General features: G+C 36.5%; 1 protein-coding gene across 7 annotated transcripts in view; it reads left to right on the top strand.

Annotated features, from left to right (window-relative positions):
• Positions 1 to 19,251, top strand: part of TMEM67 (transmembrane protein 67) — a 46,066-nt gene that overhangs the window by 2,031 nt on the left and 24,784 nt on the right. For 4 of the 7 annotated variants that reach the window (XM_070802909.1, XM_070802907.1, XM_070802908.1 and 1 more), the window contains exons 3-14: positions 2,123 to 2,216; positions 2,926 to 3,025; positions 3,963 to 4,032; positions 4,128 to 4,202; positions 8,727 to 8,789; positions 10,316 to 10,470; positions 10,585 to 10,693; positions 11,812 to 11,901; positions 12,648 to 12,713; positions 14,523 to 14,679; positions 15,632 to 15,755; positions 17,474 to 17,579. In XM_070802909.1, coding sequence (XP_070659010.1) covers positions 2,123 to 2,216; positions 2,926 to 3,025; positions 3,963 to 4,032; positions 4,128 to 4,202; positions 8,727 to 8,789; positions 10,316 to 10,470; positions 10,585 to 10,693; positions 11,812 to 11,901; positions 12,648 to 12,713; positions 14,523 to 14,679; positions 15,632 to 15,755; positions 17,474 to 17,579 — 1,209 coding nt within the window. The remainder of the gene's footprint in view (positions 1 to 2,122; positions 2,217 to 2,925; positions 3,026 to 3,962; positions 4,033 to 4,127; positions 4,203 to 8,726; positions 8,790 to 10,315; positions 10,471 to 10,584; positions 10,694 to 11,811; positions 11,902 to 12,647; positions 12,714 to 14,522; positions 14,680 to 15,631; positions 15,756 to 17,473; positions 17,580 to 19,251) is intronic. The other 3 variants (XM_070802906.1, XM_070802911.1, XM_070802910.1) reach the window with 3 other exon arrangements.

The following is a 19,251-nucleotide window of genomic DNA, read 5'->3' as shown; positions in this document are numbered from 1 at the left end:
AAATATCATTATTTTTTAAACTGTAATTTAATGCTGTACTCATATATTTTCCCACAGATGTTAAAATTACTAAGCCAGCTTTGTTTTTACTAGAGTAAATCTTGGGAAATCAGTGAAATTTTCTATACTTGGAGAAAATAGAAAGGTATTTTTAAAATCTGAAATTAAAAAAAAAGCCATGATAATTTGTTTATTTCTATTTCATAGAGAAACTACTTTATAAAGGGAAATAGATGAATGAATGATATATAGAGTAAGTTCAGTGTCTTAGACTTACTATGTCAACAGTTTTACGTAATGATTCATGTTCATAATGATAGCTGAGTGATAAGTTCATCAAATGCCAATTTCATCACTAAATTAAATATCTGATGCTGTTTTATTAATCATTTCATTATATCATAATTTTTGGAAAATTAATGTATCAATAGTTACTATATATGATTCTTGATTAACAGAAATGTATCTTCCAATCATTTTGAATAATTAAGAGTCTTAGTGTGGCAGTTCTAACTTTCATAGTAATATTTCTTCTCTTTTTTTCAAAATGCAGTATTACCTCTTCTCTTTATTGTATTTAAAAAAATTTAATTTGGGAATTTAGTATTTACCCATTTGTCCTGGTTTATGACTAGTACTTATAGGTTTGATGATCATTTTCATACTTGATGTTTTTAGAAATATTAACCCTAGCTGAATTATGATGAGCAAAACTACTAATATGAAATGGTGCCAAAGCAGACTAATTTTTCAGTGATGTCACTAAGCTTGTGGGGCTTCCCTGATGGCTCAAGTGGTAAAGAATCCACCTACAATACAGGAGACACAGGAGATGCAGTTTCTGTCCCTGGGTTGGGAGGATCCCCTGGAGTAAGAAATGGAAACCCTCTCCAGTATTGTTGCCTGGAAAATCCCATGGATGGAGGAGCCTGGCGGACTACAGTCCATTGAATCATAAAGAATCAGATATGACGAAGCACGCACACACACGCAACTGCTGCTGCTGCTGCTAAGTCACTTCAGTCGTGTCCGACTCTGTTCGACCCCATAGACGGCAGCCCACCAGGCTCCCCTGTCCCTGGGATTCTCCAGGCAATACTGGAGTGGGTTGCCATTTCCTTCTCCAATGCATGAAAGTGAAAAAGTGAAAGTGAAGTTGCTCAGTTGTGTCCGACTCTTCACGACCCCATGGACTGCAGCCCACCAGGCTCCTCCATCCATGGGCTTTTCCAGGCAACAGTACTGGAGTGGGGTGCCATTGCCTTCTCCGACACACACAGCTAAGCTATCATAATTTTTAAATAGTCCTATATGTATAAATGTATTAACAAATACAGGGGCATTTCTTGATATATCCATTCTTTTCAACCAAAACTTAGCATAATTTGTGTCATTGTTTTGTTATTACCATTGTTTTCTATTTATTTTGTTTATATCCATGTTTGTAATAAAATTACTATATTTTTACCCCAGGTTTTTTTCTAAATCATGTAAGTCCAGTTTTGGATGATGTCATATTTTATCAAATCTTTACTAGTACAAATTATTAGTGGATTAAAAAAGATCTCAATTTAAACAACTTTAAGTATGTTTATCTACCATAAGATTCATCTATTTTGGGTCATAACTTAATTGCTAAAAGCTAATTATTTGAATTTTTAAAAATTAGAATAATTATTTTAGAACAGGTAAGGCTAAACTATTAATTACCTATTTGTTGATTCAATACTGTTGAATTTTGTTGCATTTTATCTTGGTAAATTGAAAATAATTTATTAATTATTAAATAAAATAATAAATTAATAAAATAATTAATAAAATAATTTATTACCATTAATCATGGTAATAAAAGCTCATTTGAATTGAAAATCACAAAGAACTATTGCCTTTAGTTCTTAGTAGTTAATAGTAGTCTGTACATAGTTATAATATATAGCTTAATGTTTGAATATAAGCACAAATTGTCTTTCCAGGAAATTTTTATGTAGCTCATATGTATATAATTTATTTACATATTGCCTACAAATTTTACCCTATTATGACTTTTTAAACCCACGTGATCAATTAAGGAGAACGTTAATTAAGAAAAGGGAAATAATTTTTTTTTTTTTTTTTAATTTAGAAAGGTGTTACTGAAGATGGCTGGAACTGTATTTCTTGCCCTGGTGGTTTAACTGCAGAAGGAAAATGCCACTGTCCCACTGGCCATATTTTAGGTGAGAAGTAGATTCTAGAATGTGTCCTTCTAGACTCTTTTTTTTTTTTCTGTTTTTAATGTATACATTGTAACCACAGGAAATATAACTGGTATTTTTTATGTAGCTATTTCATAGGCAAAGACTGTTCTCTAGCATACTCTTTTCAGTTAATGGTATGATTAAGATCATACCATTTAGATCTACCTCATTCTTTTTAATCCACTCTGTGGTATTTTATAACTTTTTGCTATTTTAAATATTTAGATTGTTTTCTAATTAGTAATGTTTTGATGAATATTCTTATGTACATAGTCAAGTGTCTCTGTAGGTTAGGTATCTAAAAATGAAGTTATAGTATTATAGAGTGTGTGAATTTATAATACATACCACCAAAAGTCCTCTTAAGTTGAGAAACTTACCAGAAGTCTGTGAAAATACTTGTTTCCCCAAAGCCAGTGTGACAGGAGTATGCAGGTAAGAGGAAAGAAATTTTTTAAGGAAACTATATTAATTTATTATGATGATTTAGAAATTTCTGTATTATTATTTTTTTTAATGTGGGAATGGGGAAGCCTTCACTTTTCAATACTTTATGTAAGGAGTTGACATACGTTTTGTTCTAACAAGGTGTTTTGAGAATTGGAATAATTACAAGTGGGTTTTACTAAGTGTATAGAAGCTTATATATTGATTATGAATTACATCTTATTGTTTCTAAATTGTTTAGTGGAAAGAAATGTTAATGGAACATTGTTGTCTCAAGCAACTTGTGAGCTCTGTGATGAAAGTGAAAACTCTTTTACAGTAGCAAATGCTTTAGGAAACAGGTAAGCAGTATGCTGGGTGCTGTCTTCATTAATATTTATGTAGAATTTGTGTCTTTTGTATCATATTCCTTAGGCTAGAAGTAGGCATTAACAGGTAAAGAAGCTGAGGTCCAAGAATGAGACAGAACAGGATTTAAATGGGCTTCCTTGGTGGCTTAGCTGGTTGAGAATCTGCCTGCATTGTGGGGACCTGGGTTCAATCCCTGGGTTGGAATGATCCCCTGGTGAAGGGAAAGGCCACCCACTCCAGTATTCTGGTCTGGAGAATTCCATGGATTATACAGTCCGTGGGGTCGCAAAGAAGATTTAAATCTTGTTTCTGTCTCTTGCTGGTTGTTTGACCTTTGTTTGTTAAGCCAGTGTTCTTATCTTCAGAAACAGGACATACCATCCACTTCATAGGCTGTTACCACAGCTCAGAAACATACTTTACATACCTAAAGTTTTTAGCTAAGTAGTATAGAGTAAGTGCTCAGTAAAAGGTAGCTATTTTTAGCTATTTTTGTTTATTATTGATGTTATATAATTTGTACATAATCTATAATATATTGTGAAGTGAAGTCGCTCAGTCGTGTCCGACTGTTTGTGACCCCATGAACTGTAGCCTACCAGGCTCCTCAGTTCATGGTATTTTCCAGGCAAGAGTACTGGAGTGGGTTGCCATTTCCTTCTCCAATAATATATAGTATATAATAATAAATTTTATTTGCAATCTACTTAGTATTTTCTAGGTACTATATTTATATATATTATTGATTTTATTTATACCTTGCCTTATAATACAGAGTAGTGTATACTTTTGATAAGTTTACTTTATTGCAAGTAATTGCTTAGTTGAATGAATCTATTCTAATCTATTAAGTTAGAAAGACAAGCTCTCAATTAAATTAGAGCTAATTCATTAACATTTTAAAAATAATTTTTGTTGTATTGACAGGTGTGTCCGATGTGAACCAGCGTTCATTAATACCAGCAAGTCCTGTGCATGTTCAGAACCTAACATTTTAGTAAGGCTAATTACATTGATAATGTATATATTTTAAAATTGAATTGCTGATATTCTTACATAAACCTTTTTTTTTTTTCTTATTTATTTATGAAGACAGGGGGATTGTGTTTGAGCAGCACAGGGAATTTTCCTCTACGTATGATTTCAACTGCACGTTATGGAGAGCTTGTGAGTATGCTTCAGTTTTTTTGTTCTACTAGTTAAGGATATTTCTGCTTTTCTTCCTTTGGTAATTCATTTGGGACTAAAGTGAGCTTCAGTTCATTGTTTCCCCAATTGTCATAGGTTTGGCCATTAGAAGCCCTTCGAATTTGTTCCTATGTCTTTTGGACATAACTGTATCTTTATTGGAGCATTTCCTGTCTGGCACCACAAGATTTCCAGGCTCATCTTATACTTTTCCTGCTTCGGTCCTGGAAACAGCTATTTCTCTAAAAAGCTCTTAAGGATAATATTTAGAAACAAAGATTACCATGCTTAGTATGCCCTAATTAGCAGACGTAGCTAGAAGATATCTACACACATTATGTATAAACGTGTGTATGAGTGTGTGCTCAGTTGCTCAGTCGTGTCTGATTCTTTGAGACCCCATGGGCTTAAGCCCACCAGGTTCCTCTGTTCGTGGAATTTTCCAAGCAAGAATACTGGATTGGGTTGCCATTTCTTACTCCAGGGGATCTTCCTGACCCAGGAATTGAACCCACTGCTCTTGTGTCTGCCACATTGGCAGGCGGATTCTTTACCACTGTACCACCTGGGAAGGGCATGCGTATACATACTCAGATCTATAACTATTTCTTTGTTTATCTTATTGTTTTATGTAATTTCTAAGAGAAATAGCCAATCCTCTATAGTAATATATCAGACAGTCAATAAAGAATTTCCAAATATTTGAGTCAGTGTCTTCACATTCCCTTTCCCCAAAGACAATGAGCTTACATCTTGGTTTGCCTTCCCAGCTTTAATGTTGAAAAATTTTTATTGTAGAAAAGTTAAAAAAAAAAACAATGACTGTGCATGTATCTTTTACTAGTTTAACCAATTATTAATGTTTTGCCAAATTTGCTTTCTCTCTGTGTATGTAAACATGCATACAAACACATACATTCATATTTTTTTGTGAACCACTTGAAAATAAGTTGTAGCTGTGTAACATTTTACTCCTAAATATTTTGTAGCTCCTAAGGAAAATGGCATTTTTCTGGTATCACACCTAAAAAGATTAATAGAATTATTTGATATACTGTTCATATCCAAATATGCCTACTTGTTTCAATCAAGTCTTTTATCCCTGCCCACTTTTTTTTGGCAAAGGGACCCAGGATCAGCAAAAGATCCCACATTGAAATTAAATCTCTTTGGTCTCCTTTAATTTAGAACAGAGATCTTTATCCTCTTTTGCTTTTTGGATTCTTTTTTTTTTTCTTTTTTTCTTCTTTTACGGTCATTGACTCTTGCAGAGTCAAGGCCAGCTTTCTTGTAGAGCATCCCAGAGTCTGCATTTTTCTCATTTTTTTCTTATGATTAGACTCTGTGAAACATCTTTTTGGGAAAATCTGACATCGGTGCTGTGTATAGCCCATTGTATCATAACATGGAGCACATAATGTCAGGATATCCAGTTATTGGTGATGCTAAATTTGACTGGCTGGGCATGGTGCTGTCTGCCATTCCTCCCCCTTGTAAAGGTGCTGTGACTAATAAGTTAGTCTGAGATTTTACTGTGAGACTATATACATATCCTTTTTAGCAGTCATTGATGAACCTTATCTGAATCAGTTATTAAATTGGTTATATCAAGATGGTTTCACAATTTTATTGTTCCTTTTTATATTTTTAAGTTAGCAATCCTCTATAGAGTGCTTTCTTTTCTCTCTGTGCTTTTTTCTCTCTTTAGCTTTACTGCAAACCCCTGGTATCATGAGTATGTTATGAACTGTCACTTATTCTTCTTTTTAAAGCTCAGTTCGGTTCAGTTCAGTTGCTCAGTCGTGGCCGACTCTTTGCGACCCCATGGACTGCAGCACACCAGGCTTCCCTGTCCATCACCAACTCCCAGAGCTTGTTCAAATTCATGTCCATTGAGTCGGTGATGCCATCCAACCATCTCATCCTCTGTTGTCCCCTTCTCCTGCCTTCAGTCTTTCTCAGCATCAGGGTCTTTTCCAATGAGTCAGTTCTTTGCATCAGGTGGCCAAAGTATTGGAGCTTGCACTTCAGCATCAGCCCTTCCAATGAATATTTGGGACTGATTTCCTTTAGGATTGATTGGTTTGATGTCCTTGCGGTCCAAGGGACTATCAAGAGTCTTCTCCAACACCACAGCTCAAAAGCATCAATTCTTCGGCACTCAGCTTTCCTTATAGTCCAACTCTCACATTCATACATGACTACTGGAAAAACCATAGCTTTGAGTAGATGTCCTTTGTCGGCAAAGTAATGTGCTGTCTAGGTTGGTCATAGCATTTCTTCCAAGGAGCAAGTGTCTTAATTTCATGGCTGTAGTCATCATCCACAGTGATTTTGGAGCCCACAAATTAAAGTCTGTCACTTCATTTTTATTTCCTTTTATTTCCAACAATTCCATTGTTTCCCCATCTATTTGCCATGAAGAGATAGGACCGGATACCATGATCTTCGTTTTCTGAATGTTGAATTTTAAGCCAACTTCTTCACTGTCTTTGACTTTCATCAAGAGGCTCTTTAGTTCTTTGCTTTATTACATAAGGGTGGTGTCATCTGCATATTTGAGGTTATTAATATTTCTCCTGGCAATATTGATTCCAGCTTGTGCTTCCTCCAGCCCAGCGTTTCTCATGATGTACTCCACATAGAAGTTAAATAAGCAGGGTGACAATATACAGCCTTGACGTACTCCTTTTCCTATTTGGAACCAGTCTGTTGTTCCATGTCTGGTTCTAACTGTTGCTTCTTGACCTGCATACCGATTTCTCAGGAGGCAGGTCAGGTGGTCTGGTAGTCCCATCTCTTCAAAAATTTTTCACAGTTTGTTGTGATCTACACAGTCAAAGGCTTTGGCATAGTCAATAAAGCAGAAATAGATGTTTGTCTGGAACTTTCTTGCTTTTTCAGTGATCCAGTGGATATTGGCAATTTGATCTCTAGTTCGTCTGCCTTTTCTAAATCCAGCGTGAACATCTGGAAGTTCATGGCTCATGTACTGTTGAACCCTGGCTTGGAGAATTTTTGAGTATTACTTTGCTAGCCTGTGAGATGAGTGCATTTGTGTGGTAGTTTGAGCATTCTTTGGCATTGCCTTTCCTTGGGATTGGAATGAAAACTGACCTTTTCCAGTCCTGTGGCCACTGCTGAGCTTTCCAGATTTGCTCAGCAGTGGCCAAATTTTCAAAGCTCAAATTGTCCCAAATTTGGACTTCCCTTTGGTATAGCTTCTGTGTTATTTTAACATGTCTCCTTCAATCTTCAGGCACTACCTTGGTTTCTCTATACCATGTTCCAGGCCCAACCAATAATTATAATTTTAAATTGTCACATAATACTCTAGTTTATGCATTGAAATTCATGTAATTGTATGTCTATTGAATATTTAGGTTTTTTGTTAATAATATTGCTGTCAACCATTTTATGCACATAGATGTGTTTTTCCTTTTGGAGAGATTATTGACTTAAGGCACATGTCCTAAGTGTTTTTAAATTCCTGGGTTAAAGTATGTGGATATTGTTTCATAAAGAATCACGCAGCTTTGTCCCTGGCATTTGTCTGTGGCTTCATTTTGCATTGGCCAGTACTGTTGTCGATACTTTCCATTTTTACTAGGTTTCTTGTGTGTGTTAGCCAACGTTCTACACATATGTTTTTTTCTTACAAAATGAGAATTTTTGCTTATTGAAGAGATGAAAATAGTGACTCATAATAATTTTATTTTAGATTTCTTGGACAGTTATGGTGCCATATTTCATATAATTTGGTTTTATCACCTTTGTCCATGTTCAGAGAATTTACTACGGATGGTGTTTCTCTGTGTCTCGTTTTTTAGCAGGATATGCAGATGAGCTTTACAGCAGTGGTTCTTAACTAGAGGGAGACCTGTATCTGCAGTTTTCAGAGGACATGCGTGCCTTGGTCTCATTCTAGAGATTCTGATTCATTTGGTTTAGAATGAAGCCAGGCATTTTCTGTTTTCAGGAAATTACACAGTTGATTCTGATATTCATCATTGTTTGAGAATCACCACTGTGGAGATTTTAAATGTTAATTTCTCTGTGTATCCCCAATCTCCTGTTGCTTAGAAATCATTCACAAATATTTCTATTACTTGCAATTTAATACAGTGTAATATAATCCTAAATCACCAAATATTAACCAAATCTAAGTCAAGATCTAATTTTTCTTTTATTCTTTTGTACTTTGATTTTCATTTTAGTGAAATGGGCATAATAGTTGTTATTATTATTATTATAAACATACTTTATTTCCTTGTATCTTTTGTCTGAGCGATGTGATTTTGTAATTCAGTCCTACTTGTAATTACTGATATTGGTTGGAATTAATTCTTTTATTCTTATTAGAGTCTATTTTTCTGATAATGCTGGGAAAGTAATATTAGTTACTTCCCACTCAGCAGTGTGCACAGTAATGTCTTCCTAAGTGTGTAGGGTTAAGGAATTTCTATTTAAACGTAAAACTAAAATTCATCTTTTTGTTTATAGGGCATATCTTTCACTTCAGAATGGTTTGCAAAGTATTTGCAGTCAGCAGCAGCTGCTTGTTGGGTATGTTTGAATTTCTAGAAAGTAGTTTTTATTTCATTTCAAAGAAACTGTGGTACCATTTTTTTTTTCCCCAGTTAATAAAACTTTTCTAAGTAGATATATCTCCTTGGTCATATTCTATTAAAACCCTTTCTAAGTGGACTGAAAGAGACTAATAAAGAATATGTTATTCATTTCACACTTATTACTCATAAATTAAATATGTCCAAACTTACTAAGCTGAAATTGAATGTTAGGGGAAACTGATTCGTACTATCATTTAGTAAATGTTTGTTGATGACTTACTGTATGCCATGCCCTGTTCTGAAACCTTTTAAGTTATCTATTTTAGGAAAAGACAGAGAAAAATCCTGTGTGGAATTGTAAGTAATTGTCAGGTGATGCCAAGTGCTATAAAGACAAACAAATCGGGATAAAGAACATAGAGAGTAGAAGGTGGTCCTAACTTATGGAGGGTGGTCAGGACAGGCATCTCTGAGAGTATGATATTTGAGCAAAGACTTGGAAGTGGAAGTGAGCCATGAAAATACCTAGGGGAAGAGAATTCTAAGCAGAGACCACAGCAAGTGCAGAGGTCCCAAAGCAGGGGTTCTCTGGCATGTTCATGCTAAAGAAACAGGAGGGAGACCTAAGTGGCCAGAGCAGTGAGCAGGGACGGTGGAGAAATGAGTTGAAGGATGAAGGGAGTGACTATGAGACCTAGAGTTTCCTGGAAGGGATGTAGAGGATTTTGTGCAAAGGTAGACAGTGGTTGGCCTCAGGTTTTGAAAAAGATCATTCTAACATGGAAAGTAGGCTTTGTTAGGGCAAAGACAAGCAGGGGCACCAATTAGGAGGTCATTAGAGTAATCCAAGTGAGAGAAAATGGACCTTTGGACAAGGGTGGTTCCATGGAAATGAAAGAAGTGTTAAGCTTCTGGATATATACGTTTAAAATTGAGCCAACAAGATTTAGTCATGAGTTGAATATGAGAAGGGAGAGAAAGATTACTGTGATGATGTTTTATTTGAATAACTGTAAAAATGAAGTGGTCTTTTCCTTAAAGAGAAAATTGAGAAAGAAGTTTGAGGGTCAAACTCAACAGATTTTGTTGTTCATAAAACAAATTACTTAAAATAGATTAGATTTATATGCAATAGATATAAAATAGATAAAATAAAAATAGCTTAGATTTCTGTTCTAATATTAGGATCCGATTATTCTTTCAAATATAATTATTTCATGTATTAGTTTTTTTAAATGTCACGCTGTAAGTTTTTAGTTGGTTCTTCTTCGTTCAGTTGCTTGTCTTTATATTTTCACCTAAAATTTCAGGTAAAACTTATAAATTATTAACCTGCCATATGGAAAGTTCTTTTCTACTTTAATTAAAGGAGAAGTATTAAAAGCAAAAGAATATCCAAAAAAAGAATTTGCAGAATTCAAATTCTAAGCATAATTAAATTAAAACTAAGCATAATTTTTGTATCAACTTTTGTTTAGGATATTAAAGCCCATATATTTCTTTGTCATTGTTTTCCTGTAGGTGTATGGCAATCTAACATCTTGCCAAGCTCTTGGAAATATGTGTGTAATGAACATGAACTATTATGACTCCTCTACTTTTGATGCATGTGGATTGTTTCAGTTTATCTTTGAAAATACTGCTGCACTGGGCACTGTTCATTCTGTCTCCTTTTGGTAAGGTTATTCTAACTGATGAACTGTCACTGTGACCGAATTCAGTGCAGTTACTTTCACAAATATGTACTAAGACCGTTCCCCCATTATTAAAACAATTGTGATTGTTTATAGGAGACAGAATCTTCCATGGCTGTTCTATGGAGACCAGCTAGGATTAGCACCTCAAATACTTAGTACTACACCTCTTCCTACAAATTTCAGTTTTAAAGGGGAAAACCAGGTACAAATCTCTATATTATTGAAGGTTAACTACATTTTGATTTATAATTTTGAAAGATAACAAGAATATTACTAGACATAATTCTTGATAGATTTAAAAAATTTTAGTGACTAAATCTAACAATATAGAGTTTAGTTTTCTTACTTGAGTTGTGTGGATACCTCTGGATTTTGTGTTACGGCAGCAAGAAGTACTTGTGGGTTGGGAAGGGTTTCATCACCAAACACAAAGCCTCCTCTGTCCTATATCTCCACATTTTTCATAACGGCTGCCAAAGATTGAGTGGGATTCTATGTGTTTCCTCAGCATGTCACAGGTCCAAATTCTTACCTTCATTTTTTTGACCTTCTAGAATGAAAGAATGGGAGAAGGCAATGGCACCCCACTCCAGTACTGTTGCCCAGAAAATCCCATGGATGGAGAAGCCTGGTAGGCTGCAGTCCATGGGGTCGCTAAGAGTCAGGCACGACTGAGCGACTTCACTTTCACTTTCCACTTTCATGCTTTGGAGAAGGAAATGGCGGCCCACTCCAGTGTTCTTGCCTGGAGAATCCCATGGACGGAGAAGCCTGGTAGGCTGCAGTCCATGGGATCGCACAGAGTCGGACACGACTGAAGTGACTTAGCTGGAGCAGAATGAAAGAATAGATTATTTCCTCTTCTATTCATCCTCCATTCACACACACACACACTCATTTAACAGGTTTGAAAAGAAGTTATCTGTCACTGCCTCTCAATTCTGAAGTAATAGTTTTTGTGCAAAAACCCAGTCCATTTATATTAAGTGTGTTTAATCAGAGAGATACACTGATTAATTTTTCCTCAAAGTAATGATTGATGAATTCAATATTTGGTCTCTAGAAAAAGAAAAGATCATTTGGCAATGAAAAAATTTGTATAGACTATTTTTTTTTTTTATCTGTACCAGCAGAGCTTTTATTTTATTTTATTTTTTTATTCTTTTTTTTCTTTTAATTTTTATTTTTAAACTTTACATAATTGTATAGACTATTATATATACTCTGAAAGTCTGAACTCTCTAAGTTTTTATAGACCATTATATATATTCATAGACTTTCAGAGTATGTGACATTATTTTATTCTTGTTTTTCTTTAAGCAGAGTACAAAACTGAAGTTTATTGCTGCTTCCTATGATGTGAGAGGAAATTTTCTCAAGTGGCAAACTTTAGAAGGAGGGATTTTACAGGTGAGTATGATTCTAGAGAGAATTTACTATACTCTAGAATACTATGCTATGCTAAGTCACTTCAGTCGTGTCCGATTCTGTGTGACACCATAGACGGCAGCCCACCAGGCTCCCCCGTCCCTGGGATTCTCCAGGCAAGAACACTGGAGTGGGTTGCCATTTCTTTCTCTAATGCATGAAAGTGAAAAGTGAAAGTGAAGTCGCTCAGTCGTGTCCGACTCTTAGTGACCTCATGGACTGTAGCCTACCAGGCTCCTCCGTCCATGGGATTTTCCAGGCAAGAGTACTGGAGTGGGTGCCATTGCCTTCTCCATATATAGTATATAGTATACAATATATATACTATATATAATATATACACAATATATATACAATGTATTTACTATATACAATATATATACTATAGAGTATATAGTAGACAATACTCTAGAGAGTATGAATCTAGAGAGAATCCCTAACATGTCTTATTTTTGACTGAGGCAAAGATGAGGAAAAAACTAGATTATTGCTTGAATAGAGCATCAGTTTGCTTGCTAGAGTTGATTTTTCTTGTTTTGTTTTAAATTGGAATTTCTTAAAAGTACTTTAAGTTATAACAGAGATGCTCTCTTAACTTTTCACTCCCTTGATAACATTAAATAAGTATTATATAAAGTATATATCCATGTTAAGTCTTGAGAACCCTTGACTATAAGCAAAGAAAAGATTCGTGAGAGCTATTTATCAGTTGTGTTCTTTTGCTGTAGCTTTGTCCAGACACAGAGACGAGACTAAATGCTGCTTATTCCTTTGGAACAACTTATCAACAAAGTGTAAGTTGGAACTATTTTAGGCAGTCTACATTTTGGCTTCATTTTTCACATCAGCAATAATTGAAATAATTATTAAATTTTTGAAATTAGTAATTTTTTGCAAAAAGAAAGCGAAAGTGAAGTCGATCAGTCATTTCTGACTCTTTGCAACCCCATGGACTGTAGCCCACCAGGCTCCTCCATGCATGGAATTTTCTAGGCAAGAGTACTAGAGTGGGTTGCCATTTCCTTCTCCAGGGGATCTTCCTGACCCAAGGATCGAACCTGGGACTCCTGCATTGTGGGCTAATGAATAATTTATGAATGATTTTTATTAATAAAATCAGCATGAAAACAGTACCTTGTCGTCCATAGAGTCTTAAACATCATAATTGTGTATTTGCTTCTGGCATATAGGTCTTAAAAATAATCTCTACTTTTGAGCATTTTAGAATGAAGTAGAAGTACTTCATTTTTAATAAACAATAAAGTGTTATCACTGCCTCCTCCCTCCTCCCTCCAGTAGCAAAATGCTTCCTTTTCTCTCCATGCTTGTCTCCCTCCCTCCCTGACCTTCCTTCCTTTGGTAATGCATTTTAAAACTACAGTATGGGACAAAGCAATATTATGAGCTGTTAAACATTTGAAAGACCTTCAATAGTCTACAAAAATACTTCTTGATAAAATGCATGTACACACACCACAGAACAAAACTGTGATTCCAGCTTTGTTAAAACAACAAAAAGCACCATTGGGGAAAACAGATGAGAAAAAGAAACATTTTTAACAGTGGTTATCTCTGGATGGTGGGATTACAGATTATTTTCTTTCTTTTCTACATTTTCCAGATTTTCTATCATGAACTTAAATTTGCTTTTATTATCAGAAATGACTTGTGTTACTTTAAAAAACTGTTGTGTATCTACTTTGGGCCAGATAAATCCCACTGCTCTGTCCTCAGCATTTTATCATTTTTATCTCATCTGATCCATGAAATAGCTTTGTAAAATACACACTCGTGTTTTGTGGATGAGGAAATGTTGCTCAGTAATATTAGGTAATTTGTTCAAATTCTTTCATCAAGTAAATGTTCTGTTAGGCTTGAAAACCGTGGTTTTTCCATCGAACCCAGTTGCCTCTCAGGGAGTTCACAGCCTAGTAGAGAAAACAGCTATATAGACAAAGAATTGAAAAGAATGTGATGTGTTGGTCTAAAGATATGAACAAGGAACCGTGTTGGTTCAAAGAAGGGTCCTTAACAGTTCCTAGGGAAGTTCAGAAAGGCTTTACACGGTGCGTGACACTTGAGCCTGCAGAATGAATATGAGTTTACAGGGAGCACAGGGGGGAAGGGAATACCAGGCAGGAACACCATTTGCAGTGTCAGATGTAGAATAGCATAGCATATTTAGAGACTATAAGTAGCTTAGTGTGACTGAACCAGAGACAAAGAGGAAGCAGTGGGAGATAAACCTGGCACTATTAAGGGGAGTCAAATCATAAACAGTGTTTACCAGGAGCAAGAGTTGGGACCTCACCCCACAGGATAGGAGTTTTTAAACCTTTTTATTGCTGTACAGTTACAGTTGAGAATGAATGTATAGCCTCTCCAGCTGGGTTGTTGGACAAGATTCAGGTGGTTCTTTACTGTTATTTTGGCCCTTATAAAAGAATCATACATAGTATTCATGTTTTAAAAGACGTATGAAAATATGTATAAACACCATAACTGGAAGATACTTTGTTTTACAATTACAAATCTTTTAAAGATAATAAATATGCTTTCTAACTTTCAATTTGGGTACTTTTATTTTTAATTTTATTTTTCAGTGTGAGATTCCTGTCCCTAAGATCTTAACTGACTTTCCCACTCCTACGTTTTATGATGTGTACCTTGAATATACTGATGAGAATCAGCACCAATATATTTGGGCTGTGCCTGTGTTAAACTTAAATCTTCAGCACAAGAAAATGTTTGTGAACAAAGGTAAGGCATCCATACACACCACTCTTTCTCTGAGCTGAAATCAATAAATAAGTCAACCAACATAGCTTAATAAGCCACAGATTATAAGAAAAGTCATGGATTCACTATGATGGTAAGCTTGTTTGTTTTTTAAAATATTTCTCTATTTAGCTGCGCCAGGCCTTAGTTGCAGCATGTGGGGTCTAAGTTCCGTGACCTCGGATCGAACCTGGGCCCCCTGTCTTGCCGTAGCCACTGGACCACCAGGGAAGTCCCTGACTGTAAGGTTTTATGTAGCACGCCCCACGGTAAGCTGCAAGGGTGTTGGTGTATTTACTCAGTGTGCTTAGTCACTCAGTCGTATCCAACTGTTGGCGATGCCACGGACTGTAGCCCGCCAGGCTCCTCTCACCATGGGATTCTCCAAGCAAGAATACTGGAGTGGGTTGCCCTTCCCTTCTGCAGGGGATCTTCCTGATCCAGGGATCAAATCTGTGTCTCCTGCATTGCAGGCAGAGTCTTTACTGTCTAAACCACCAAGGAAGCCTTATTTACTAAACATATCAGGCTTTTTATTAAGAAATTTTATCATTCCTGAAAGTTTATCCTAGAAAAACAGTAGAACTATAAAATAAGGGCTTCTTCAAACCATCCTTGAGCTGCTCTTTGGACAAATTAGTTTCTTTTGTTGTTTCTCATTTTATGAAATCCTGTTTATTCAGGTAATTTGCAGGGAAAATCCTTCCAAACTGATGAAAAGTCCAGACAATCAGAAAACATCAAGTGCAGCTGGGGAAGGCTATTACTAGGAATTTCTCACAGCAGGAGTTGTTTTTGCAACCATCTTATTAAAACAAAGTGTACTAATTTTATGTTTTAAATTTGTCCAGTAATCTTCACTTTGAGTGCCATCTTGAACAAATGAAAGTATTTTTTAAACTCATCTTTTTTTTTTTTTTTTTATTGATAAAAGACAGTAGTTCTGGCAAGTGGCTTCTGACTCGGCGCATTTTCTTAGTGGATACACTAAGTGGACGGGAAAATGACTTAGGAAGCCAGCCAAGATTAATTAGAGTCGCCACCCAAATATCACTGAGGTAAACAAATGTCTAATTTACTGAATGAGGCTTGGAGTATATGGAAAAATGTCATAGTGAAAGTGTTGACCTGTAATTGTCAGATGAAAACAGTAAGAACACCTGAACTGGAATGATACATAATGTATTCTTAGATGTCTGTGTAGATTGGGATAGACCAGCCCTGGGATTTCTTTGGAAGGAATGATGCTAAAGCTGAAACTCCAGTACTTTGGCCACCTCATGTGAAGAGTTGACTCATTGGAAAAGACTGATGCTGGGAGGGATTGGGGGCGGGAGGAGAAGGGGACGACAGAGGATGAGATGGCTGGATGGCATCACTGACTCGATGGGACGTGAGTCTGAGTGAACTCCAGGAGTTGGTGATGGACAGGGAGGCCTGGCGTGCTGCGATTCATGGGGTCGCAAAGAGTCAGACACGACTGAGCGACTGATCTGATCTGATCTGAATAGAGGAGATAATTACTTCAGAAGGGCTTCAAGAGTTTGCCAAAATCCATATCCTAAGCCCCACTCTAGACTTGCCAAGTTAGAATGAGTTGAGAGGTGGGGAGCAGTGAAGATCCACGGGCCGACGCGGGTGTGTTAGAGTGCGTCAGATCTTTGCAGCAGGTGGGCCTCCTATGGCTCCATCTCCTTTAGCACCCACTGCTCTAGGTTGGCCCTCGTTAGTTATCAACACCTCGCTCTTCCTCGGATACTTGGATGATGGCCCTGCCTTAGGGTAGTGCCATGCAGCCCTTCTCCGCTGTGAGGTTCCTATCTCTAACCTTATGTGGCTTTTCCACTTCAGTGTCTTATGATGTGCCCCTTGAATACACTGATGAAACCCACACCATCATCTTTATGGTGTTTCAACATACATTACTTTTTCATTGTTTTTTCATTTTGATTTTCACAACAATCTTTCACGAAGTAGGCAGTACAGAAGCTTTGTCCTATCTATACCCTTCTGAAATCTACCTGTGCTGTTTTTAGCATTTCCTCAATCTTCCAGTGTAGATTCCTCAGTGAAAATGAAGTTGAAACTAGTCAGGTCTGACTTCATACTGATGAAACCATGTTGGCCGCTGGTACTGGCATTTTCATTTCCGAGTTTACAGACGGTATGTTACTAATGCATTGAATTCAGCAAGATGTACCCTATTATGTGCCATAAATAGTACCAGATATGACGTGTTATCTTTAAGAATTCATCTTTTTTTAATATTTATTTTTATTTTATTTGTTTATTTGGCTGTGCCGGATCTTAGTTGTGGCACGTGGAATCATTAGTTGCGGCATGTGGGATCTAGTTCCGTGATGGGATTGAACCTGGCCCCTGCGTCGGGTGTGTGGAATCTTAGCCACTGGACCACCAGGGAAGTCACCAAGAATTCATCTTTTTTTCAAAATCAGGATATTATCTGCCTTTCTCTAGGCAGTACTTTAAGTCCTCAAAAGTGGTACACAGTACTTCATTGATTTTATTTGTAAGCTTTGTAGGACCTAGATTAAGAAGCGTTTTTTGAGGGTGTATTTTAATATAAAGTTTTGACCACTTCAGATATCCTGTGTTAGTACCATTAGTTTATGTTTAACCTTCTCTAGTTTTTAATAACTGCTGGTTCTGAGATCATCAAGACTATTCACATCACATTCAGAAGAAACAGTAAGTTAAATATATGTTTAAGGGCCTCAGTGTATTTTTAACTAAAAATGAATTTTCTTTTAAACAGCATCCACCTTGTACCCAACACAAAAAATGGAAACATTTACCCTCCCTTAATTACCATTGCCTACCATGACATTGATATCAAAGATCCCAGCAGCCAGTCTGTGAAGGTGAGTTCCTTCTTGGTCATTGCCTGTCTATGTGTTAGTGCAAAACTGAGAGAGTTTGCATTATGATCAAAAGACTATTAGTCCTTTTCAGAGTTTTAAATAAACATAGCACTTTATATAGTCAAGACAGTTATTTTTTACTAATGCTGGTAAGAGGTGAGTTCTTATGGATTCTGCATATAAAAAGGCAAGAATTAAGTTTGTCAGCAGATAGTGTCACCAGCCGCTGGGCCTCCCTGTTCTGGATGCCAGGACATGCTGAGCCATATGGCATCTCCTCTCATTCTCTTTGGCCACCTTGCTTCTGTTAAGACTTTGTCTCCTTGCCTAACTAAACCAGGAACTCAAACCTTAAGAGGGCATGTGTGTTTCTCTTCTCACCAGTCTTGCCCACTTGATAGAGACATACTTAAACAGGCAGAAAGAGAATCTAATTTTTAGCTCTGTAACTAGTAGCACTAAAGTGAAATAGAGAATGCAGTTCGGACCTGCAACCAGTCTTCTGACTGTTTCCCAACTCAGTTAAACTTAACCCCAGAACCCGAGTCCTCCCCTGCCTGGAAGGGCCTGTGTGTGGAAGTGAGACCATGTACACACTGAAAGCAGGCTGTACCAAAGAAGGAGCCTGGCAAAGGCCATGCTCTGCCTCGCCAGGCGATTGAAGCGCCCCTGCCTGAGGAGGGGTAGAGAAGAGAGGATGGAGGTCGGGACCAGAGCTAACCGTTCTAGACTTCTTCCTCATCCCCTGTCTCCCCAGAAGCATGACAGTTGGAAGGTGAACACTCCTTACCTCCAAGACTCACTAAAGCTTTTAATTTCTACTGTTTTACTTTTCTGAATTTTAATATTCTAGTTCTTCAGCCAGTGTTTTTGGCCTCTCTGTTGAGCTTGTACTTCTACTCTGCTACTGTTGGATTCAGGCTTTCATAAAGCGAAAAGTAGGCACATGGTATGACTTTTCTCTGAAAGGTTTCCCATCCTCAGTTTTATTACCTGATTTGATATTGAAATTCGTTTCTATTGCCTGAATTTATATACAGTGTAATGAGAAGAGAAAATCCAGGAGCATGCTTAGTAACAACAAAAGACTGCCTTGTTTAAATTTTCCTGGAATGTCATTTTTGGGTAGTTAAGAGTGTATTTATCTTAATATAAAACACTTCTGGGTGTTTTCTTTAAATATTTTTCTTGTCAAAAATATATCTAAACTGTTTTGACAAATTGGAAAATAAGCAATAGGAAAAAAGTTGAGAGAATCATAACTCTCTTGTTATGAGGAAGCCCACCTCAATTGTTCTAATTATAGAATGCAGTTTTCATCATTTCTTAATTTCTCATGACAGCTATTGTAAAAGTTCTACATTCATTTTGAGCATCCAGCTGTATCTCTGCTCTCTTACCATCTCTGCAAATAACCTGTCTTCCTGTTTTTCTGAGCAGATCAAAACCATCCAATATGAATTGCCTCAGACTTCCTCTTTAATACTTCAGTATCTCTGTTTCATTATCTTTCTTGACTCCGGTTCCTATTTCTAAGAATGAAGAACCCTTCCCACTTTCTTAAGCAAATTTTCAACCCTTACTTGTTTAGGATATTTTCTTCTATTTAATTTTATATATTTTATTATAATATATTAATGTGTATTTTCTCCTGTTTCACCCCCAGCCTTTT

The sequence above is a fragment of the Bos indicus genome, chromosome 14, assembly GCF_029378745.1.
Source record: "Bos indicus isolate NIAB-ARS_2022 breed Sahiwal x Tharparkar chromosome 14, NIAB-ARS_B.indTharparkar_mat_pri_1.0, whole genome shotgun sequence".
Classification (NCBI taxonomy): domain Eukaryota; kingdom Metazoa; phylum Chordata; class Mammalia; order Artiodactyla; family Bovidae; genus Bos; species Bos indicus.
The sequence above is the reverse complement of the archived record's forward strand: the minus strand, read 5'-3'. Positions and strand labels throughout refer to the sequence as shown.